This window comes from Eschrichtius robustus, chromosome X (genome assembly GCF_028021215.1).
Source record: "Eschrichtius robustus isolate mEscRob2 chromosome X, mEscRob2.pri, whole genome shotgun sequence".
Taxonomy (NCBI): domain Eukaryota; kingdom Metazoa; phylum Chordata; class Mammalia; order Artiodactyla; family Eschrichtiidae; genus Eschrichtius; species Eschrichtius robustus.
In genome coordinates this window covers 134,989,175-135,011,328 of record NC_090845.1, presented here as the reverse complement: position 1 = coordinate 135,011,328, position 22,154 = coordinate 134,989,175, and the positions used below count along the sequence as shown (strand labels likewise).

The 22,154-nt window shown below is 56.3% G+C and overlaps 3 protein-coding genes and 1 non-coding gene across 6 annotated transcripts; 1 reads left to right on the top strand and 3 right to left on the bottom strand.

Moving 5' to 3' along the window:
* Positions 1 to 1,503: 1,503 nt before the first annotated feature.
* On the bottom strand, positions 1,504 to 9,039 carry TAFAZZIN (tafazzin, phospholipid-lysophospholipid transacylase). 3 transcript variants are annotated; one of them, XM_068533113.1, is made up of 10 exons: positions 8,594 to 9,039; positions 8,296 to 8,424; positions 7,227 to 7,272; positions 6,897 to 6,982; positions 3,576 to 3,656; positions 3,428 to 3,469; positions 3,149 to 3,211; positions 2,951 to 3,003; positions 2,492 to 2,569; positions 2,122 to 2,370 (listed from the first exon to the last, which is right to left on the bottom strand). In XM_068533113.1, the coding sequence occupies exons 1-10, from the start codon at positions 8,700 to 8,702 to the stop codon at positions 2,269 to 2,271; spliced, it is 789 nt and encodes a 262-aa protein (XP_068389214.1). In that variant the 5' UTR covers positions 8,703 to 9,039; the 3' UTR covers positions 2,122 to 2,268. The 3 variants fall into 3 exon arrangements, with proteins under 3 accessions (XP_068389212.1, XP_068389213.1, XP_068389214.1); XM_068533111.1 differs by having other exon boundaries at positions 1,504 to 2,569; XM_068533112.1 differs by having other exon boundaries at positions 1,504 to 2,569; positions 3,576 to 3,653.
* On the top strand, positions 8,396 to 16,495 carry DNASE1L1 (deoxyribonuclease 1 like 1). Its single transcript, XM_068533114.1, has 10 exons — positions 8,396 to 8,655; positions 10,906 to 11,071; positions 11,678 to 11,757; positions 13,468 to 13,521; positions 13,881 to 13,969; positions 14,051 to 14,137; positions 15,226 to 15,326; positions 15,464 to 15,576; positions 15,656 to 15,904; positions 15,987 to 16,495. Exons 1-10 carry the CDS (start codon positions 8,629 to 8,631, stop codon positions 16,137 to 16,139), a joined length of 1,119 nt encoding a protein of 372 aa, XP_068389215.1. The 5' UTR covers positions 8,396 to 8,628; the 3' UTR covers positions 16,140 to 16,495.
* Positions 16,496 to 18,243: 1,748 nt separating this feature from the next.
* Positions 18,244 to 20,874, bottom strand: RPL10 (ribosomal protein L10). The gene is made up of 6 exons (XM_068533522.1): positions 20,712 to 20,874; positions 19,823 to 19,881; positions 19,628 to 19,735; positions 19,267 to 19,405; positions 18,537 to 18,699; positions 18,244 to 18,456 (listed from the first exon to the last, which is right to left on the bottom strand). Exons 1-6 carry the CDS (start codon positions 20,732 to 20,734, stop codon positions 18,304 to 18,306), a joined length of 645 nt encoding a protein of 214 aa, XP_068389623.1. The 5' UTR covers positions 20,735 to 20,874; the 3' UTR covers positions 18,244 to 18,303.
* On the bottom strand, positions 18,744 to 18,878 carry LOC137757511 (small nucleolar RNA SNORA70). Its single transcript, XR_011072356.1, has one exon. It is a non-coding gene; the product is annotated as a small nucleolar RNA SNORA70 (small nucleolar RNA).
* Positions 20,875 to 22,154: the final 1,280 nt, after the last annotated feature.

Below are 22,154 nucleotides of genomic sequence, written 5' to 3'. Positions count from 1 at the left end.
ATAAGGGCACTAATCCCATCATGAGGACCTCACCCCCATGACCTCATGACCTAAGCACCTCCCACAGGCCCCACCTCCTAATACCATTAGGGGATTAGGTTTCAGTGAATTTGGAGGGGACACAAACATCCAGGCCATCGCACGAGATAAGCAGGCATCCCTCAATATGATGATTTTGTTTTGTCTGTTTTCGGACTTTATATAAATGGAATTATTCAGTATTACATTTTGTATCTAGATTCTGTGCTCAAAATTGGGAGGTTAGGGACTTCCCTGGCGGCCCAGTGGGTAAGACTCCGCGTTCCCAGTGCAGGGGGCCTGGGTTTGATCCCTGGTCGGGAAACTAGATCCCGCAAGCCGCAACTAAGAAGTCCGCATGCCACAACGAAGATCCTGCATGCTGCAACTGAGACCTGGTGCAGCCAAAATAAATAAATATTTAAAAAAAAATTGGGAGGTTAATGTGAGTCATTGCATAACAGTGACATGACGGCTATTCCCCTAGATAGATATTCTGCCAGTCATTGAGCCCTTCCAGTGTTGAGAGACATTTGAGTGGTTTCCCACTTTAGCTAGCATGGCTAGTGGTGCTGCCAATACTTACGTATGTGGTGCACATATACGTGCATTTCAATGGGTATATGTATCAGGTCATAGAGTGTATGTACTGGGTTGAATAGTGTCCCCCCAAATTCATGTCCACCTGGAACCTCAGGATGTGACTTTATTTGGAAAAAGGATCTTTGTGAGTATAATTAGTTAAGATGAGGTCATAGTGGAGTAGTGAGCCCTAATCCAGCGAATGGTGTCCTTATAAGAAGAGAAAAAGAGACACACAGACACAGAGAAGAGGCCATACGAAGCTGGAAGCAGAGATTGGAGTGAACTTGTGTCTTCAAGCCAAGGAACACCAAGGATGGCTGGCCACCACTGGAAGCTAGGAGAGAGGCAGATCCCTCTTCAGAGCCCCCAGAAGGAGCCAACCCTGCCGTTACCCTGACCTTGGACTTCTGACCTCCAGAATTGTGAGAGAATAAATCTTTTGTTGTCTTAACCCTACCGGTTTAGGGTGCTTTGTTACTGCAGTTACAGCAAACTCATACAGTACATGTATTTTCAGCTCTGCCATTGTGTTTCCTCTTCTATGAAATGCCTGCTCACATCAGTCTTCCCGTTTTTCTATCCGATTGTTTATCCTTTTACTGATTTATAGGAGTTATTTATTTATGCTGGGTGTGAGCCCTGCATTGGTTACATGTATTACAAATCTTTGGGTTTTGAAGCAAGTCCATTAACCTCGCTCTGCATCCTTTGCAGAATGAGATTAATCCCTACTTTTGCAAGGTTGTATGGGGATTATAGACAATGACGGAAGTCTTAGGTGACTGGTACACACTGAGAGCCCATCTGGTCAAGTGCTCTTGATGTGCCCAGAGCTCTAAGGTCCAGCCTTCCTGTCCAGAGGGTCACCTCCCACCCCCACCCCTACAGAGAGGCCAGATGTAAAAGAGCACAACACAGATGCTTTATTGTTTATAAAACATGAAAACCCAGGCCCCAGGGGATTCAAGTGACGCCAGGGAGGCGGAAAGGACGGAGAAGTCTGAAGTCGGTGGGCCCCAGCATGGGGGCAAGGGGCCGGGTCTTGGGCCCTTGCTGCAGGCTCCACTTGGCTGGGCTCCACTTCTGGGAAAGGGCAGCTCTTCTACCTGCAGCCCAGGGCTGGGCCCTGCCCGAGGGTCCCACGCCTGTGGGGAGCGCGGGCAGAAGGAAGACGTGGCTGACGGCCATCCCTGAGGAAGTGGTGAGCAGCTCCTGGATCAGGGCAGGCGGGTAGAAGCCAGGCCTGGCCACCGCCCCGCTTCTACTACCCTCCTCCAGTGCCCAGCCCTGGGAGAGAACACCTTGAAGGCAAGAAGGAAGGAGGCCCCTGCCTAAATGTCTTCCTCCCTGCGTGGCCAAGTGGGAGGAGCAGCTGAGACCCTTCTTTCAGCTGAAGAACCACAGAGGAGCTGGAACGCTCACCAACTAGGAGAGGGCACCCGTTAAGGGTTCTGTACAAATCTGTCTAAAAAACCGTATCTGAGCTCAAAGCATCAGTCCATCCCCCAGCCCAGCCCTGTGTAGGGCGAGAACCCAAAGGCGGCACCGATCGCCCGGCAGCTGGGACTCGGTCCCAGAGCTGCCTCTGTCCCAGGCCTCGCCGCCCCTCCCCGCCCCCGCTCCAGTCCAAGAGGAAGCCGGGGCAGGGTCTGGGCGGGGTGGTGCCTATCTCCCGGCCTGCAGGTGGTTGTGGAGCTGCTCGGCCTGGCTCTTCAGGCGCTGGAATTCCTCCTGGATGAAGTCCGTCAGGGCTTTGCGAATCTCCACCTGAGGGGAAGGACTGGGGCTGGCCTGCAGCCCTCAGGGAGCTTCGCCCAGGGTCCCTGGGAGGCCAAGGGCACTGGGATGGGCTAGGACAGCTCTGGGATGGCCTGGGGGAGAAACTCACAGCTGACTTGTTCTCTGCCCGGAGCCGCTCAAGCACAGGCAGGGCACTGAAGGGCTTCCCAATCAGCACGGTGATTTTCTGTGGGGAGACGGGCTGCTGGTGGGTGACAGGAGCGGGGGGTGCCCACAGCCCCAGCACCCTGGGGAGCCAGAGGCCAAATCCTGTCCCCACCTTGCTGAGTACTCCCTCGGGTCCACTCTAACCTCTCTAAAATGAGGTAGTTGGGCTCAGTGACATCCAAGGGCCATTGCAGTGCCGGGGTCCATGCCCTAGTCATCCCATCCTGTCCTGTCCCAATCCCAAGGCCTGCCCCTGCCCCGGCCTTGGTGCCAGGAAGCCCCCCACCCCGCTTCACTCCGTTCCCCCTGCTGCAGCCTCCTGAATCTGGCCTCAGTGGTGCTGAGTGGGAGTCACGGGGCAGATGGCAGACAGACAGACAAGGTCAGCAGCCCTACCCACCTGTCCAAAGCGGGGGAAGTAGGGCGGGCTGTTAGGAAGGACGTCGTTCATTCCTGTAGCACAGCAGACAGAAGGCTGGGAAGCAGGTGTGGGGTGGAGCAGGGCAGCCCGGGCACCCCCTCTCTGCCACCCAGAGGAGACCCACCCGCCAACACCACCGAGCGAAGCCCCTCTCCCTGGGCCGCAGCCTTGGCTCACCGACATGCCACAGCGGCAGAATGACAGGATTGAGGTGACATTCAGCGATCAGGCGTCCGATTCCTACCCCAGGGAGAGGCAGGAATGGTGGCATGAGCGGAGCTTCGGTGCCAGCCTACGGCCGGGGCCACGCCTGCCCTCCCCCAGCAGCTGCCCTGGGCCAGCACGTCTGCAAGGCAAGCCCTCGTCTCGGCGCCTGCCCTTCCCGCTGCCCCCAACGTGCTCCTCTGCCCCAGCTGCCACAGTCCAACCCAGCCGGGGAGGGCCAGTGGCTCTTACCCCACTTGAAGCGCAGGAACTCGGAGCTCATGTTCACTTTCCCTGTTGAGAGACAGGATGGAGGTGAGGCTTGGGGGCTGCCGGGCGGTGGCGGGGGGGCAGTCCCACCCGTATTCTTGAGGGTCACGGCCCTGCCAGCCCCACTGACCTTCCGGGAAGATGTGCACCCAGTCCCCGTGGTTGAGCTTCTCCAAAATGAAATCCATTCCCTTCTGGTAGACGCCATCTCCTGCCAAGAGGCAGTCCCTCCCTTCAGTCTCCATCCTCCAGGGCCCCTCCTCCGCCCTCCCTGGGCGCAAAGCAGCAGCTCCCCATCCCCCAGCGGGCGGCCCACACGAACACCTTCCAAGGCCGGTCCCTCTCGGGCCTGCTCAGCCGCCTCCCTGATTGGGCTCTTGGAGCTTTAGGATGAGTCACCCCTGGGGCGAGCCTACCATTTGCTGCCTCTGGCCCAGTCTGTTCGTGATTTCCAGCCTCACGTGGGCCCCAGATTCTGGACAGTGACCCTTTCCCCGGGGTCTCTGCCAGGCCAGTTCCCGCAGCCACTCCTCACAGGCCCCCCAGCCCTTCCTGAGCCCTCAGCCTCTGCTGGCCCTGCCTCCTGCTGGCCCCTTCCTTGAAGGGCTCCCCCTGAAAAGTAGACTCACCCTCAGCCAGGCCTCTCGGGCACGGGAGAACATTTGACGGAACACAGTGTCACTGAGAGCTGGGGAAAACTCAAACCTGCTACATGGAAAACAGCAGGGTTGAGCCGCCCCCAATGCTAGCAACACTCGCCTTGAAGTTGCCCTGAGACCACGACACTGGACCCAGGTGGCCCGGCGGTCAGCAACAACACAGACATGAATGCCTAATGCCGCATGCTGGCTCTTGACTTGGAGGCACGTGGGGGCAGTCTGTACCCACGCGCAGTAAGAGCCTCACTCGTCAACCTTGTCCGTAGAGTGGACGGAGACAGAGGAGGGGGGAGGTTGAAGAAGCGGGGTAAATATCCTTATGTTATCAAGCAAGGAGTAGAGAGCCGCATCACAAAGAGGGAGACAGACAGACAGACTGACACCGGGACTATTTGGGCCAATGCACTAAGAAATGGACTTTCAACCTGTTCTGTGCAAGGCGGAGTCTTTGGAAGGTGCTAGATAGGGATCCAGGAGTCTCAACCCAACCCAAATGGGAACCCGGCCCGGCAGCTCCCTCGGGGGCTGGAGCTGGGGAGCAGTCACCCACTGCAGTTTCTCAGGGCGTCGCGGCTGAGAGCAGCAGTTTCGCTACCTGGGCTCGCATTAGCCGGTAAGGGTGGGCTGCAGGGGCGCAGGCTCCCGCTCTACAAAACCCCACTGGTGCAACCGAGCCATCCAGCTTGGAATCAAAATTTACAAATACCGTGCTTTGGGAGCAACACTTCATAATGTTTAGCTTTTGCAAATGCTACTTCTACTCACTTGTATAGCTTGTGCAAGATCACTCTGACACTTCACGTCCTATCACAAGGCCTATGCTTGGGGGGAAAGGGGAATTTTCTGGAACACAGAAGCAACATATGCCAGATACTTCCTTTGCTTCAATACGTGTTGTTAGATCTTTGCTGCATATCAAACGCATTTGAGAAACAGCTTGTCCCTGCCCACTTTCTCTCACCAGAAGGCGCTTAGGATTAAGATTTCACGTGCTGCTTTTATTGTGCAATAAAACTTAGATGCGGGTCAAAAAGAAGAATGAGACTAGAAGTGGACATGGAAGGCCTCTGAGGTCGCAGAAAGGAGGAACTGAGACTCAGGGATGGGGTACACGAGCAGAGTCGCCACCTCTCAGAGCAGTGCATGATAAACAACACCACGGTCACTTGCCATGACGTTGTAGCCTCTGCTTGTGTTTTAGTGAAAGGAAGCAGCCTCCAAAAGCAGCAAAAAGAGAAAGTGTTCCAGGTGGCTATCTCTGGGGAGTAACCAGGTCTGCGGATCTGGAGGGTGGGCGCTGCAGCTTTTCGTTAAAGAACCTTGTTTATTATTTGAGGTTACTTTATTGGATTTTACCATGTTTCACTTCCATCTACTAGAAGTAAGATTTCCCTGACCTCCAACGCCCTTTGGTTACTTCCTCTTCACAACCCAACCTCTGGGAGGAGTGGCCAGCCCGCTGTCCACCCCGCGCCCCGCCCCAAAGCTCCTGTGGCCGTCAGTCCAGAGAAATGGCTTCTCCAGGGTCACCGGAGGCTTCCACAGTACCGAGGGGCCCTGCTTTGCTTCTTTCCTCTCTGGCCACTGCTCTCTGCTGTCTTGGTGGCTCGTGTCTCCTTCTGTGCTGAGGTGCTGTCCTGGGCCCCTGCTCTCTCCGTGCTCTCCCCGTCTACGATCTCAGTTGTATGTTTGTGACTTTGTTTGCGGTTGAGTTCCGGTATCTTTATTCCCAAGCGTTCTTTTGAGTTCCAGAGCTGCGCATCTCACTGTCTCTGGACCGCTCGCCTCCTCAGGTGACAGGCCCCTCTCAAGCGCCATGCTGCCTTCCCCTAGTCCCATCCTCCCAGTGGCTCACCGTTTCCAGACATCACCTAGTGTCATCTTTGCATTTCCTTTTCCTCGCCCCCTCCTACACCCAACCTATCAAGTCCTGTCCACTCCGCCTCCAGAGCGTATCCCAAAGCCGCCTCATCTCTGCTCTCCGTGGTGACCGCCAGAGGCCCAGCTACAATCCTCGACCCCGCTTCTGCCCTCCAGGCACACTGCAGCCGGGGGCTCTCTCTCTAACCACACTCGAAAGCCCCGTCACTACCCTGATGAGAAAACGGAGCCCAAATTCTTCACATGATTGTTCCAGAACCTTCACTTTCAGCCTGCAACGCACATTTTCTACCTTTATCACGTACCTCTCCAGTGTCTGCTACATGCTTCCCGTGTCTAGGATGCCTTTCCTTTCATATTCTCCCTGGAAAAACCCTGCTTCCCCAGAGGAAAAAGCAACCTGGACTTGAATCCTGGCTTTGCCACCTCTTGCCCTGTGACCTTGGGCCAGCACCTTCATCCCTCTGAGCCCCTTTGTCTGGAGAAGGGGGATGAAAATGGGTCCTACCTCCGGAAGCTGAGAGGTGCTGAGTAATCACTCAACGTCACACCCCTCACCCTACAGCACAGGCCACCACCATCACACACTGATGACACCACACTGCCGTCAGTGAGTCTCTCTCAGCAACGTCCTCAAGAGAAGGAACCGGGGATAACGCCTCGTCCACTTCTAACACCGGAGCCGGGGGCACACAATCCTCAGGCAGTCGCAGGGAATGGAGTGCTCTCCAAGAAGCCACCGCCACCCCTCCCGCCGCAGGATGAAGCTGGGCCTCACGCGAGTGAGGCAGCGGCCCCCGGCTCCCTGTCCCAGCAGGGTCCCTCTACTCCCAGCACTGCCAAGCCAGAGGCACAGGCCACCAGTCTCCCGGCCCCAAGGGAGGCCAGAGAAGCCCCCAGAAGCACCTCACCTCGGCACACGGGCACGCACTTGCCCAAGCTGAAGAAGTGGGAGTGCAGCTCCTTGGTGAAGCAGATGTCTGCGGCCGCGGGGGTCCTGGAGCGGGGACAGACGCGGTCACCGTGGCCTCCCCTGCACCCTGCTTCTCTGCCCTGCTCCCAGCATGAGGCCTGACATCGTGGGCAGTGCAGAATGGAGGCACAGGGGGGCCTGCGGGGCCCCACCCCGTGCCCTGCCTGGACTGCTGGAGGCTCCTCCTGGGCACAGTAGGGGGAGGGCAGACCTGGGCAGAGACGGGTGAAGCCTGCCAGCCCACCACGAGGGGCCCACTGCTCCTCACCAACGCATCAACTTCAGGTTCCAGATGTGGCGGAGTTTCAGGATCCCTGGAGAAGGAGAGGAAAGGCTTCATGCCCCAACTTACCTTGTACCTAGGGGGCGCCGATTTCTGTCACCCTGTTTCGGGGAATGAGGGACATGGACAGCAGCACTACCATTTCCCTACGGCCCAAAGTGGCATCTTCCCGACCCTTGGGCTGGACCCCCAAGTTCTCCCTGGACCCTCCCTCTCTCTCACCCCCTATGTGTTATTAGTCACCACAGCTGGTCTGCCTACCTCCCCGATACATTCTGACGCTGCCTATTCTTCTACCCATTCCCCCATTGTCACTGCCACACCCCTGGTCCAGGTTACTGGATGGCTCTAGAGCCTCCTTCCTGGTCTCCTGGAATCTGCCTGTGGCACCCTGCGGGCCATGCTCTGCCCGGCGGCAAGGGTGAGCTATGAAAGGCTCTGATTTGACCAAATGGCTCCCCACGAGCTCTACCTCCTAGTCTATAACCTCCTGAGTTCAGCAGTGGGAGCCCCGGGCACCCCTGTAACCAGCCATCTGGGTTACTGGAGCCAAGCCACTCCCTGTGAAGTCAGCAGAGCAGGAACTTCTAGGTGGGGAAGCCGGCTCCCAAACGAGGCTGGTGGAAGGCTACAAACCCAGCCTGGGGCAAACCTGGAAACAGGACACAGGTCTTCCAGCCCCTAGCCCAGAGTTGCCTTGACAGGACACTCTGTGGTCCTCAGATTTATTCCCAAGGCTCTTTGGAACCGTCAACAGTTTAGAGAATGGAGGGTCTGACACATTGGGCCTGATACATCAGAGTAAAGAAGCTGTCAGACCTTGCCCTGCAGCCATTCCCTCCAAATATCTGAGGCCCTTTCCAAATTACACTCCCTAGGAGGATGCTGAAGGGGCCACAAATCAAACTTTCATCCCTGGGGCAGGACATCCCAGAAACAGGAGTGCCAGAGCTATGCAAAGCAGCCCGTGAGGAGTGAGTTTGTTCTGCTTGTGTTTGGCCCTGTCCCAGGTTCCCTCCTTGCTTCCCAAAACCCAGCACACTGGCCCGTGTACCCCAGAGATGAGGGTCATCCATGCAGGACTGGTGATTGGACACCGTGATGAGGGGCGTGGCTGGGCCTCGGTTCTCGATGAGCTCGTACAGCACCTCCTTGTTGTGGACGGTGAGGTGGTTCATGCACTCTGGCGGGAGAGGGGAAGGGTCGGGATCTTGGCCTCCTTTCCGGGGAGCCCAGGGCTCCCCCCACCCCCGGCCAAGCCAGCCCCTGCCAGCGCCCCCAACCCCGAACACCAACTCTGGTTGGGCGTGGAGACCCGTGGCCAACCCTGCCTCGGCTTTGGGTCCACTCACTGGTCCAGAAGCAGCTGTAGGTGCCCACCAAGCCCATGACGACGCTGCTGGCCAGGGTCCAGGTGAGCGGCGGCACCGCGGGGAACGGCCATTTCACATGTAGGGGCATCTCCCCCCCGACCAAGCTTCCCCCACCGCCCCCGGCGGCCCGGCGCTCCCCCTGCCCTGGGGCAGGCTGTGGGGCTACTCTAGGTCTGTGTCCTCAACCGCTCGGGGAATGGGTCCCTAACAGGCCCGCGCCACAGACGGGCGCCGCGGCTCGGCGCGACAGGGGACTCGACCAAGGTCACCTAGTGGGTCAGGCCAGAACCGGGCCCGGCCCCGATCTCTCGCCACACACTAGCCGCCCTGGAGCCAGGACACGGGGTGCGCACTGAGGACCTAGCGCGGACGGGGGCAACAGCCGCGAGGCCCCCGCACCCGCCGGAAAGCGAGCCTGCGACGGCGCCGGGCTCTACCGCCGTCTGTCGCAAAACGCGCCCGGGCCGCTTGACGGCAGCGGGGGCGGGCCCGCGGGCCGCGTGGCCCCGCCCCGCTCCGGAGCAGTCCGGATTTGAGGCTGCCGTCTGGCTGCAAGTCCGTTTTGTCTGATTAGTTCCTCCCTGGTAAAGGCTCCGTGAGTAACACGGGCTGCGCAGCACGATTACCTGACACCACGCAAGATCAGGGCTAGCTTCCCTGGTGGTGCAGTGGTTAGGAGTCCGCTTGCCAATGCTGGGGGACACGGGTTTGAGCCCTGGTCAGGGAAGATCCCACGTGCCGCGGAGCAGCTAAGCCCACGTACTACAACTATTGAAGCCCGCGCGCCTAGAGCCCGTGCTCCACAACAAGAGAAGCCACTGCAATGAGAAGCCCGTGCACTGCGCGCAGCAACGAAGACCCAATGCAGCCAAAAATAAATAAATAAAATAAATTTATTTAAAAAAAAAAAAAAGATCGGGACTGGCGGAGCACTTTTACTTTAGTTTTTTTCTCCCTTCGTTTTCATTAATTTCATATAACATGGAATTAACCATTTTATAGTATTTTATAGCATTTTATATTCATACATTATTTTATGTATGTAACATATGTAATGTTATATGTTGTATATGTTACATTACGTAATTTTACATAATTAGCTACATACAACTTATTTATTTTTTAAAAAAATTAATTTATTAATTTATTTATTTTTGGCTGCGTTGGGTCTTCGTTGCTGCACGCGGGCTTTCTCTAGTTGCTGCGAGCGGGGGCTACTCTTCGTTGTGGTGCGCGGGCTTCTCATTGCGGCGGCTTCTCTTGTTGTGGAGCATGGGCTCTAGGTGCACGGGCTTCAGTAGTTGCAGAATGCAGGCTCAGTAGTTGTGGCTCGTGGGCTCTAGAGCGCAGGCTCAGTAGTTGTGGCGCACGAGCTTAGTTGCTCCGTGGCATGTGGGATCTTCCCAGACCCAGGGCTCGAACCCATGTCCCCTGCATTGGCAGGCGGGTTCTTAACCCCTGCGCCACCAGGGAAGTCCCCATACAATTTATTTAATTTTTTAAATTAATTAATTTATTTTTGGCTGCATTGGGTCTTCGTTGCTGCGCGTGGGCTTTCTCTAGTTGCATGGAGCGGGGGCTACTCTTCCGTTGCGGTGCGCGGGCTTCTCACTGCGGCAGCTTCTCTTGTTGCGGAGCGTGGGCTCTAGGCACGAGGGCTTCAGTAATTGTGGCACGCGGGCTTCAGTAGTTGTGGCTCGTGGGCTCTAGAGCGCAGGCTCAGTAGTTGTGGCACATGGCTTAGTTGCTCCGCGGCATGTGGGATCTTCCCGGACCAGGGCTCGAACCCGTGTCCCCTGCATTGGCAGGCGGATTCTTAACCACTGTGCCACCAGGGAAGGCCTACAATTTTATATAATCACAATATTACAGCATTGTACTATACGAATGTATGTATGTAATATAATGTAACATGTGATGCAATATGTAATATATAGTGGCATATAACATACAATAGGAAATACTATATATATTACAGTATTTTATATCGTTTAGTACACCCTCAGTGTTGTCAAGCACCACCTCTAACTAGGTCCAAACATGTTCATCACCCCAAAAAGAAAGCCCTGTAGTCGTTAAGCAGTCTATTTTTTATTTTTAAAGCAAAGTATAATTTTATTGATTAAAAAATATTTTTCCCGGGAATTCCCTGGCGGTCCAGTGGTTAGGAGTCGGTGCTCTCACTGCGGAGGGCCTGGGTTCAATCCCTGGTCCGGAACTAAGATCCAGCAAGACGCGGAAAAATAAAAAAATTCCCAATCTTCGGCTCATCACCACCCCAAATCCATTAGCACGTAGGTCCTGCCAACGGGGACATTGCCCCGAAGACCGCACTGCAACCATCCAGTAAGGACCCATCGCCCGCCCGCAGACACCGCCTGAGTCCCCCACTTGTCCCAGCAGCGACAGTGCAGGACCCCCACGGGGCACTGAGCTGCCAGCGCTCTAATCTCTCAGGTACAGTTTTTTAGTCCGCCCTCGGCTTCCACCACCATGGCCAGTTCCTGCGCCGACTGTCGCTCGCTTTGGGTATTCAGAGCGCTCAGAAGTGCGCAGCCACACCGGGCCCGGCCCGAGGACTTGGAGAGAAGGCTCTTGTCCTCGGGGGTGCCCAGGCTCGCCGCGGGGCTTCCCTCTGTCGGGCACACGCTCCAGCTCTGGAGTCTTCCCCACCGTATCCTTCCTGCAGGCGGCCGGGGACGGGGGCTGAGCGCCGGGCCTGGGAGAGCGCAGAACGGAGTCTGCGCTCGGGCGCCCGCAGCCCCTCGCCGCGCGCCCTGGGCCCAGGCAAAACTCTGACTCACAGCTCGGTCATCTGCTCAAACCCTCCCCCGCCTTCGCCTCCGCTAGCGCCCTGTCCCACCCGGGCGGGGAAGGCTGGGTCTGGTGGGAAAGTGGGCGGCCAGGTCCGCGCCAGGCCAGCTGCCCAACCTCCCTGCGGCCTCCGGGGCGGAGCCAGGGCCGGGCCCGCCCACCGGGAAGGGTGGGGCTGCCGAACCAGCCCGGACGGGTGGGGAGAGTTGAGAGCCTGTACCTCTTTTTTCGTCTGCGGTCTCTGCCCAGGCAGACGCTGTGATTCCGTGGGGAGTCGCGATCCGCTCACAGCACAGGAAGGTGGTGTGGAGACGACCCGGTCTGTGCAGGTATGGGAGCCCTCTGGCCAGAGGGAAGGAGGAAGTTGCCCCCAGCCTGTGAGGGAAGGCGAGAGGGGAAGGGAATCCCAGGGCTGGGGCTAAGGGCTGGTGTTGGGAGCCCGGACCGACTTTGGGCTGAGGCCAGGAACTCTCTAGTTCTTTTCCTCCGCCCACCTGGGAGCCCCTGGCCCCACAGCCTCCAAGCCTGCCCTCGCCAGCCCAGGGCTGCCTAAAGGCCTACATACATCCCAGAATAGATACCAGGGCAGGGGACCCAAACTAGCATGAATGACAGAGCAGGTGGCTAGGGAGAAACAGGCATGGAGCCCAGGCAGGCAGAAAGTGAAACCAAGGGGGAAGGTGACAAGGCAACAGAGAAAAGCAGGCAGACAGAAGTAGAGGGACTTACGTCGCTGTATGAGGGCAACACCAACAGGGAGTTGAGCAAGGGCCTGAGCCCAAAGGACAGGGCAAAGCCTGGGAGCCTGAGAGAAAGATAAACTGAGAAAGACACTCAGGAAGAGGGGGGCTCCAGCTGGTAAGATGAACAAGTAGGGCTCACCAGTGGTAGAGGGGATGGGGAGAGGGGCTCCATCACACACTGCAGTGTAGTGATTTGTTGTATCCGAGATCATTCTAAATGCATACGCCCTTGAATCCAGCAATTATACTGCTGGGAGTTTGTCTTAAACATAATGTCTGCCAAGTGAGGAGACAGAGATGCACGAAGATGGTCCTTCTAGTTGCTAATGGCGGTGAAAAGTTGGAATCAACTCTAAGGTTGAACCCTTGTGAACTGCTGGTGGGAATGTAAGATGGGGCAGCCACTGTGGAAAATAGTATGGCAGTTCCTCAAAAAAATTAAATATAGAATTACCATATGTTCCAGCAATTTCACTTCTAGGTATCTAACCAAAAGGATCGAAAGCAGGAACTTGAAGAGATATTTGTACACTCACGTTCACAGTAGCACTATTGACGGTAGCCAGAAAGTGGAAGCAACCCAGTGTCCATGGATAGGTGAATAGATGAACAAAATGTGGTCCATCCATACAGTGGAATGTTATTTAGAATTTAAAAGGAAGGACATTCTGACATGGATGAAATGAGCACATTATGATCAGTGAAATCAAACGGTCACAAACAGACAGATACTGTATGACTCCACTTGTATGAGCTGCTTAGAGTCGTCAGATTCCTAGAGACAGAAAGCAGGACGGGGGGCCACGGGCTGGGGGAGGGGGGTGGGGGTTAGTGTCTAATGGGGACAGAGTTTCAGTTTGGGAAGATGGAAAAGTTCTGGGGATGGATGGTGGGGATGGTTGCACAACAATGTGAAGGTGCTTCATGCCACTGAACTTAAAAATGGTTAAGATGGTGAACTTGATGCTATGTGTATTTGACCGCAATTAAAAAGAATGAGATTGAACCATACATGCTGATGTCGGAAGGTGTCCACAAGGAAGAAAGGCAGGAAATGTGTGGTGCTGGCAGCTCTGGGAGGCTGGTGCTGGGCAGCAGCAGGATGGCATCACTTTCTCTGTCGCATATTACCATGTCCTTCTGGAACTAGAATTGAGCCCGACTGGGACCTGAACCTGGAGCAACCTGGATTCCTCTGGAGGGTTCCAGAAGCCCATACACGGCCATGCACTGCTCCTGCTCCTCCTCCTGGCTGGTGGGGCTGAGGCCTTTCACATCTGTGCTTTTAACACCCAGCGGCTGACGCTCAACAAGGTGGCCAAGGAGCCTGTGCTGGACACCTTAGTTCGGGTAGGTTCATCACTGCAGAGAAGCTGTGCCCCTAAGGACCATGACCCAAAGCCCCTAGCCCTACCTGACCAGGGGCATGTGCCAGAGAAGAGGGGACATCAGGAGACATGGTGTGGAGACATGGAGCACCGTTCTTCCCTGTCGCTGGCCTCAGTCTCCTCCTCCATAAAGTGGGTGTGGTGTTGGTGGAGATGGCATTCAGTCTTCTCCCGGGTCCCTTCTAGCCTCGCTGCTCTGTTTGGCCTGCAGCCAGCATGTCATGACACTCTTGGCCGCGCTGGTGCCAGGTCCCCAGGGATACCACCCCTCTCCCAGGGTGGCTGGCACTGAGTGGGGCTGGCCTTCCTGGTGTCCTGCAGATCCTGGCTCGCTGTGACATCACAGTGCTGCAGGAGGTGGTGGACTCTACTGGCAGTGCCATCCCGCTCCTGCTTCGAGAACTCAATCGGTGAGGAGGGCTCTGGGGGTCTAAACTGGGGGCCCCACCGAGCCTCAGGGCCGCTGACCCGAGGTTCCCCTTTCCTGGCAGATTTGATGACTCTGGGCCCTACAGCTTCCTGAGCAGCCTCCTGCTGGGGCGTGGCACGTACAAGGAGAAATACGTGTATATCTACCGGTGAGTGCAGATGGTAACCGGGGCGGTCTGGACACTTGGCCCGGTGTGAGGTGGCGCAATAGCCCCAAGGGTGGTCCTCACCTCCGCATCACACTTTTTCTCCTCAGTGGTTTTACCCTGGGGTCTTCTTGTCCTCTACCCCAGACAGCTTTAGTGCCCATGTGTCCCTCCAGCAGGTGGCCTTCTGCAAGCACAGAAGTGGGGCCCCCCGCCTCTCTCCTGTGGAAGCCACAGGGGCTCGGGGTGAGGCTGGCTCCCTCTTTGGGAGTGATTGGTTGCAGCTTCTGGGAAGAGGCTTACCAGGGGCCTGTCGTGGGTCCTGGGCAGACCCAGTTTCCGGAAACAGCCCTAAGTCCCTGGGAGGATAGCCTCGGGGCGGGGGGGGTGGTCAGGATTGAGAGGGCAAGGGTGGCAGTCAGGGAAGGAGACCTGTTCCTATACATAGATGAAATTACATAATGTCTAGAATTTACTCCAAAATGACGGGGGAACAGAGACACGCCCATACAGCAGTACCGCTCATAACAATCTCAAAGTGGAAATGATCCGAGTGTCCGTCAGCTGATGAACAGATAAACAAAAGGCGGTCTCTCCACATAGTGGAATATCATTCAGCCTAAGAAGGAAGGAAGTCTGAGCCAGGCTGCAGCCTGGATGAACCTGAAACACATGTGCTAAGGGAAAGAACCAGACACAGAAGACTTTGTATTATTGGATTCCATTCACATGAAATGTCCAGCAGAGGCGAATGTACAGAGACAGAAGACAGATCAGGGGCTGCCAGGGGCTGGCGGGGAGGGGATCGGGAACTGCTCATGGGCGAGGTTTCTTTGGGGTGATAAGAATGTTCTAAAATTGATTGTGGTGATGGTTGCACAACCTTGTGAATGTACTGAACGCCACTGAATTGTGCATTTTAAACAGGTGAGTTTTACGATGTGCAAATTATATCTCAATCTAAAAGAAGTTCTAGAAAGAAAGGCTAGGCAGGCTGTGCTTACATGAAATGGAGCTGCTGGTGGAGGGCCCCCTCCCTGAGTGCCAGGTCTGATGTGGGCACTTGCAAACCGAAACCTGTGGTCCACCAGGTCACACAAGACGCAGGTCCTGGATTCCTACGTGTACGACGATCAGGATGACCTCTTTGCCCGGGAGCCCTTTGTGTGCCGGTTCTCTTTGCCCAGCAAGGGTAGGTAGGGATGAAGGGTGGCCCGTTATGAGGGAGCAGGAATGGGGCTCTGGTGGGTTCTACGGGGGGCCGGGGGGGGTGCTGGGCAGAGGAGGGCCAGGAGTGGCTGGGAGCCCTCCGTCCCTGGGGCCTTGCAGTCCTTCCCAGCCTGGTGCTGGTCCCACTGCACACCACGCCGAAGGCCGTAGAGACGGAGCTGAACGCCCTGTACCACGTGTTTCTGGACGCCTCCCAGCGCTGGCAGAGCGAGGTAGGGCTGGGCCAATTGTACGGGAGGGAGGGGACAGGACGGCCAGCTGGCCAGGCCCGACTGCTGCTTCCCTCTCCAGGACGTGATCCTGCTTGGGGACTTCAACGCTGACTGTGCTTCGCTGACCAAAAAGCACCTGGATGGCCTAGTCCTTCGGACTCAGGCTGCCTTCCACTGGGCCATCGCTGATGGCGTGGACACCACGGTGCGGGCCAGCACCCGCTGCACCTACGACCGCATAGTGCTACACGGGGAGCATCTCCAGAGCCTGCTGCGCGGCACAGCCGCCTTCGACTTCCCCCGGAGCTTTGGGCTCACCGAGGAGGAGGTAAAGGGCTGAGGCAGGAATGGGCTCACAGAGAAGTCCCTAGGCCCTGAGACTGATGCTTTGTCCCGCTGCCCACCCCCAGGCCCTCAACGTCAGCGATCACTTCCCCGTGGAGGTGGAGGTGGAGCTGAGCTGTGCGGTGCGCGGGGTCCAGCCCGTCAGCCTGGCCACTCCGGCACTGTCACTCCTGCTTCTCCTGCCACTCCTGTCCCCCCAGCTGGGCCTGGTGGCCTGAAGCCAGGGCGTACCAGCTGCCCACAGATGTGAGGCCTGTGCTGTTTCCTGGGCTCAGACCCCCGCCCCCTTCTATCCTGCCCTGCCACTCCTGTGTGCCTTTGCTTTGCCTCACGTTCTTTGGTTGGGCCTGTGCTTGGCATCGGAATGTGGAAGAGGAAGGCAGGGGCCCTGAGGCTGGAACCGTGCCACTCTTCCCCCAGGTAGTGTCAGGAGTGAGGACAAAAAGCAGGCTCCAGGGCTTGGGGGGCGGGGGTTGGGGAACTAAGATCCCCCATGCCGCAATGAAGATCCCACGTGTCACAACTAAGACCCCGATGCAGCCAAAGAAATAAAAAAATTTATTGTATAACAAGACCATACACGCTGAGAACAGAAAGCTAGACTGCAGGGATATTACGTGTGTGTAGCAGACATGGCAAAGGGTCATCTTTATCGTACATGGGACTCATATGAACCAACAATATCAAGACCCCACTAGATACAAGGACGGAGATAAGCGGTTTACACACACACACACACGGTAACTAGTCAACAGGAAATGTTTAAGTTCATTGTAACCCAGCTAGCTGCCCTGACACCTCTGTTCAAGTCCATGTTCAGAACCACCATGCAGTCTGGCCCCCACCCCCCAGGATGCTGTCGGCACTGCCTGGAAGAGGCTGGTTGCCAAGGCTACAGGTGCACACAACGTAGCTACATAAACCAGTTATAGTATCTACAAAAGTTACTGTGCAACCATAATAGCTACTATGTGACTATGTGATCCCCCAGGGGAAAGGGCTACAGGATACAACATACGCTGAAGTAACAATGACTCCACTTAGTGTTATCACAGAACCCCTCCTTCCCCAGCTCCATTTCCCAGAGAACAGAGCTCATTAAAGACGGCTAGCAGGAGGGCTTCCCTGGTGGCGCAGTGGTTGACAATCCGCCTGCCAATGCAGGGGACACGGGTTCGAGCCCTGGTCTGGGAAGATCCCACGTGCCGCGGAGCGGCTGGGCCCGTGAGCCACAATTGCTGAGCCTGCGCGTCTGGAGCCTGTGCTCCGCAACGAGAGGCCGCGATAGCGAGAGGCCCGCGCACCGCGATGAAGAGTGGCCCCCGCTTGCCACAACTGGAGAAAGCCCTCGCATAGAAACGAAGACCCAACACAGCCATAAATAAAAAAAAGATGGCTAGCAGGACATCAGAGCCGTTTTTTAAATGCAAGTTATGTTTTTATAATTTAGAAACATCTACTTTAGGTTAAAAGGTAGTTTTAAACTTTAGAAATGGCAGTTACTAAGGATTCCAAAATGCCAGAGGCCTCTCAGGGGCTGAGAGGCCGAGTGCTGCATTCAGTCACAGCGAGACTGCAGCAAGGCTCTCCGGCTACTATGCTGGGCTCTGGAACCGAATCCCTTTAGGGTCCTCTTCTCCTGGGCTCACAGCCTCAGGCCGCCCCCCCACCGAGCAGAGCTCTGGGACTCAGCTGCTCTTACAGCAGGGTGGCCCTGGCAGTTGGTGTCAGACAGCACACCAGGATCCCCTGGGCCAAAGAGGGCACTGCACACTATTTGCCCAAAGGTCTCTTGTCACCAAGCCCTATCTCAGCCATAGGAGCTTGATATCAGGAGTAAAGGGCCCTGGGAGTGAGGCCCTATGAGGGGTAGTGGGTTAGGCTTAGGATGGGGCGGGGTGACGAGATTTCTCAACTCTGTGGACAGGGAAATGTGGTTAGGCCCAGGACAAATGTTTACTCCAGGAGTAACTGGTGAAAATACAGCCAGAACCATGTCTGGTCTGGTTCTTTCCTCCCCATGTCCAACAATGTTCCTGTCCTGGTCTGGGACCCTTGGGGAAGAGCTTCCACAGCTGCCTGAGACCCTTTTCCATCACCCAGGGTGGGTGCTTTACTAAGGAAGTGCTCCATGCACATGCAGGGGGACTCGTGATCCTACTGCCTGGGATCTAAGGCAGGTCCAAGTGCTGGTCCTGGTGCTGGCCCTGCTAAGTGCCAACTGGCCAGCTTAGTTGTCAGCCTTTTTCTGAAGAGAAGGAACAGCAACCCTAGGGCTCCCAGAGGCTCCCCACCCCCCATGAATCCAGATGCAAAGACAGGGACAAGAAAGTATAGAGTTTATTGGTGGGCATGGGTAGGCAGGGGGCAGCGCCAAGGCTCTCACGAGTGCAGGGCCCGCCATTTGTCCAGGGGGCCACGATTAGGGATGTACTTGACCCCACAGCCATCTGGGATGAGCCGCTTTTCTGCCACCATGTTTTCAAATTCATCTGCATTAAACTTAGTAAATCCCCACTTCTTGGAGATGTGGATCTAGAGAAAGAAACAGCCGAGTCAGGAGACATGGAGACAGGAGCAGGGAAAGGTGAGACCAAGGCTGCAGCACTACATACCTTCTGGCGGCCAGGGAACTTGAACTTGGCCCTGCGGAGGGCCTCAATCACATGCTCCTTATTCTGCAGCTTGGTGCGGATGGACATTATGACCTGGCCAATGTGGACCCTGGCCACTGTGCCCTGGGGCTTTCCAAAGGCACCGCGCATACCTGTCTGGAGCCTAGATTGGGGACAGCACGCCAGTCATTAATGTCCACGGGAAAGGGCTGTCTCCAAGGTCCCTTAGGGCAACCCACACAGGCAACAGGCTGCATACACTACCCAGGAGGCTGCTGTCTGCAGCCACTGCGCACCGGGCCCCCACGGGGAGAAGAGCACGGTCGGCTTAACTGGCTGCAAAGGACACAGAGTACCCCAAACAGACTAGCTAGAGTCCCTGCAAGGTGCTACTGGGCTCATCTGAAAGCCATCCAACCTGTGACCACGGCAGCAACCTGCCTGCCTGCAGGTTATGTCATGAGGCTCAAAGAAGAGCTACTCCCGCAGCAGCAGCTCCCTCTACCTGTTGCCCAGAGCCATGACGCCTTTTGTGTTTGTCTCTGGGACTCTGGGTTGTTCAGTGTCCACTGAAGTCCACTTGCTAGCTCTTTGGCCTGGCTTTGCTATGGGTGGTTGAGTCTTTGTGAGGCCACCTCTTTGCCCTGACTGATGGAAAAAATAATCAAGCCCAGGCTTTAAGATATGGGAAAACATCTGAAAAGGCCAGGAGTCTCAGGACCCAGCTCACCTATCAGCTCCAGCACAGGACAACATCTTGTTGATGCGGATGACGTGGAACGGGTGGAGCCGCACTCGGATGTGAAAACCATCTTTGCCACAGCTTTTCACCATGTACTTGTTGGCACAAATACGGGCAGCCTCCAGGGCTATTGGGGTGGGGGAGGCAGCAGAGTGAGACAAAATGGCACAGAAGCACTTACCATGGTTCTCTGGGAACACCTGTAGTGGCTGCGTGAGTTTAGTTAAAGAGGCTCATGATTGGGTGCTCGTGATTAATGACCTGGTAATTCCAGTGCAGCGAGCTCTAGGTCTGGCTGGGGGAGCACATACAAGGGCCCAGGAATGGTTAACAAGGAAACCTGCCTCACCTTCAGAGGACAGCTGCTCGTACTCATCCGACACCATGTGGCCACAGAGAGGGAACTCATCCACTTTTGCCTTCTTCCGCCCCAGGTCAAAGATGCGGATTTTAGCATCTGAAAAAAAACTGGTTAGTGTGTGGCTGTGCCATAGCAACTGGGTCAGTGCAGCCAAACCGGTTTGGGAGCTTTCCCACCACTTACCGGGGACACCTCGGCAGAAGCGAGACTTTGGGTACGGCTTGTTCTTACAATACCGGTAACTGCAGGGAAGGGGGGGAACCCAAGTTAGCAGAACTCCACAATAGGCACTTTGAGTGCTTCCTCAATCTACGACCAAAGGGGCGTTGGGAGAGGGGGAGATGACACATGTCATCTCTAAGCTTGGTCTTCATTCCTGGAAATTGGTGCTAAAACAAGATGTGGCCAGAAATTAGGATACCTATGCTAGGAGCTTATAAAAGTAAAAAAAACAAAAAAACCACTCTATGCCCTGTTGTGTTTTCAACTTCCTATAAGGCTAACATCCTGAAACGGACTTTCTCAATTTAAATACCACGTAAGAGTAACACACTTCATGCCATCCACCTAAAGACCTTTGGGCACGTGGCATTAAGTCGGCCTCCAAGCCTCGTGAAGGGCGCCCCCTGCAGGGCACACGAGGCGGCTGAACACGCTTTTCTGGGACTGCCCTTGGCGTCCGAGGAGCCCACACGGCACGTCGCCTAGAAATAAAACGGGAATGGGACACAAAGGCCCTGAGGGCACCGAACCTAAAAGGCAAGCGACTTTTCAGCTCTGAACGCGGGACGCAAGGCGTACGTCGCTTGTAGTCCTAAACTGGAGCTAACATATGCAGACCTGGGTCAACCGGCCACTCCAACAAAAAGGGAGAAGCGGTAAACACCAGCATGAATTTTTAAAACCAAATGGTACAAACTAAGACCAAAAGCGACCTGCAAGTTCTTCGGGAATACGCGGAGTCCGTTCCCAGGACAGGAAAGCCGCACTAGAGAGACCCCACCCCACGACTGCTTTTAGCAGCCAAATGCAATTCTCCCTCCCTTTCCCCAGCAGCGAAACAGGCACTCACCAACGGGCGGGGCGGCGGCCCATGGCGACACCAAGATCTTCAGTGGCTGAAACAAAACATACAAGGTCGGAAGACCAGTCGAAGACAGACTTCAAACTAGGAAAGAGAAATGGCAAGGGCAACGCACGAGCCGCAAACACCGACTACTCACCGCGCCGAACGGAAAGAGATACTCTTACGCCTGCGCAGGCCTTATATAGGCGGTCTATCTTCACGCGTAGGAACCATAGAGTCCGGGTGAGAGCGGATAGACACTCTATCAGACTTCCGGACCGTAGTCACAGAGGTGCTCTGCGCCTGCGTGCGGGAGTGGCTGGGGACAAGCGCAGAGCGGGGGGGGCGGGGGGGGTCCCCTGCCGCAGGCGGCCAGCTGGCGAATGGGGCTTCGCCACATCGGCGAGAGAAGCCGGCTTCCGGCTGGCCATTTTGGGCGTAGTACTCTTGCCCGAGGCTTTGCCGTAACTATGAAAGACGTATGTTCCTAGAGTTGAAAGAAGGAAAATGCCGAATGGGGCTTACGGCGGCTGCGCGCGTGTTCTCGGGCATGGCGGAGCCTGGGACAAGCCCTCTGTACATTCCCCTGCGCGCCAGAGCCCAACACGGAGGCGCCCTGCTGGAGGCTCTGCGCGCGTTCCTTTGTCGACCGGGAGGCCGGAGCGGGAGGCCCGCCCTCGCCCCGCCTCCGCAGCCCCCCGGCCATAACCGAAGAGTCCTGAGCCCTCTTTGCGAGCTGTACGCCAAGTCCTCCTTCCCTGGAGACCCGGGGCGGGGCCTGCGTCGGCTCCAGGCGGTCTGCGCCCTCCCGCGAGGAAGGCCAAGAAAAAGCCGACCCCAAGATCCAGGGCTCAGGAGACCCCGTGAGCACCGTTGGGCCCACCCTGACCCGGCAGAGAAAAGAGACGTTGTGCTCCCCAGGGTGACTTGGAGAAGGGGAAGAGGAAGGTGGCGACCCCACCCAGATGGCAAACGAGCACTGTCACTCCTTGTCCGGCTGGGCCCCAGTCCTGGCCTCTCAGAGCTGCCTTGATCTGTACTCCTGGGAGCTTCCACCCTCCCACGGCCCAGAATGTGGCACCCACCCCCACACACAGTTCTCTCCCCGCCCACTGAATTCCAGCGCCTCCTGAGTGTGCCTCTGAGATGTTCTAAGATAAAGCGCGGGTCCTTCCCCCGCCCGCCCAAGGATAGCTGCCAGAGAAGTGTCCAGAGCTAGTACCCATACCACCAGGGATCTAAGTATCCGCCAGAGGTGCCCACGCTTCTAGAGGTGGGGACAGCAAGAAGGTAACAAAGTCTTCCCCATGTCACTTGACAGGTGTGACACACGTGTTCTTCTCCAGGACGACCTGTCACTTTAGTGAATGGGTCCTTTAGGAAGGCTTAGGAAGATTTGCGGTGTGCACTTCCAGCAATGCTGCAACAAGGTCCCTCCCAGGGAACACG

What these genes read in the sequence shown, in the direction of transcription:
- RPL10 (XM_068533522.1), bottom strand. Translation starts at nt 20,734, where the DNA reads ATGGGCCGCCGCCCCGCCCGTTG. An exon ending in CTTCTGCCGAGGTGTCCCCG is followed by an intron (nt 19,736 to 19,822) that starts GTAAGTGGTGGG and finishes GTTTTTTTTCAG; the next exon opens with ATGCTAAAATCCGCATCTTT. An exon ending in CGAGCAGCTGTCCTCTGAAG is followed by an intron (nt 19,406 to 19,627) that starts GTGAGGCAGGTT and finishes CCACCCCAATAG; the next exon opens with CCCTGGAGGCTGCCCGTATT.
- DNASE1L1 (XM_068533114.1), top strand. Translation starts at nt 8,629, where the DNA reads ATGACGACGCTGCTGGCCAGGGTCCAG. An exon ending in CGCTGCTGGCCAGGGTCCAG is followed by an intron (nt 8,656 to 10,905) that starts GTGAGCGGCGGC and finishes CAAATCCATTAG; the next exon opens with CACGTAGGTCCTGCCAACGG. An exon ending in AGACGACCCGGTCTGTGCAG is followed by an intron (nt 11,758 to 13,467) that starts GTATGGGAGCCC and finishes TTTAACACCCAG; the next exon opens with CGGCTGACGCTCAACAAGGT.
- TAFAZZIN (XM_068533111.1), bottom strand. Translation starts at nt 8,702, where the DNA reads ATGCCCCTACATGTGAAATGGCCGTTCCCCGCGGTGCCGCCGCTCACC. An exon ending in CTACAGCTGCTTCTGGACCA is followed by an intron (nt 8,425 to 8,593) that starts GTGAGTGGACCC and finishes CTCTCCCGCCAG; the next exon opens with AGTGCATGAACCACCTCACC. An exon ending in GTGCGTGCCCGTGTGCCGAG is followed by an intron (nt 3,657 to 6,896) that starts GTGAGGTGCTTC and finishes GCCTCTTGGCAG; the next exon opens with GAGATGGCGTCTACCAGAAG.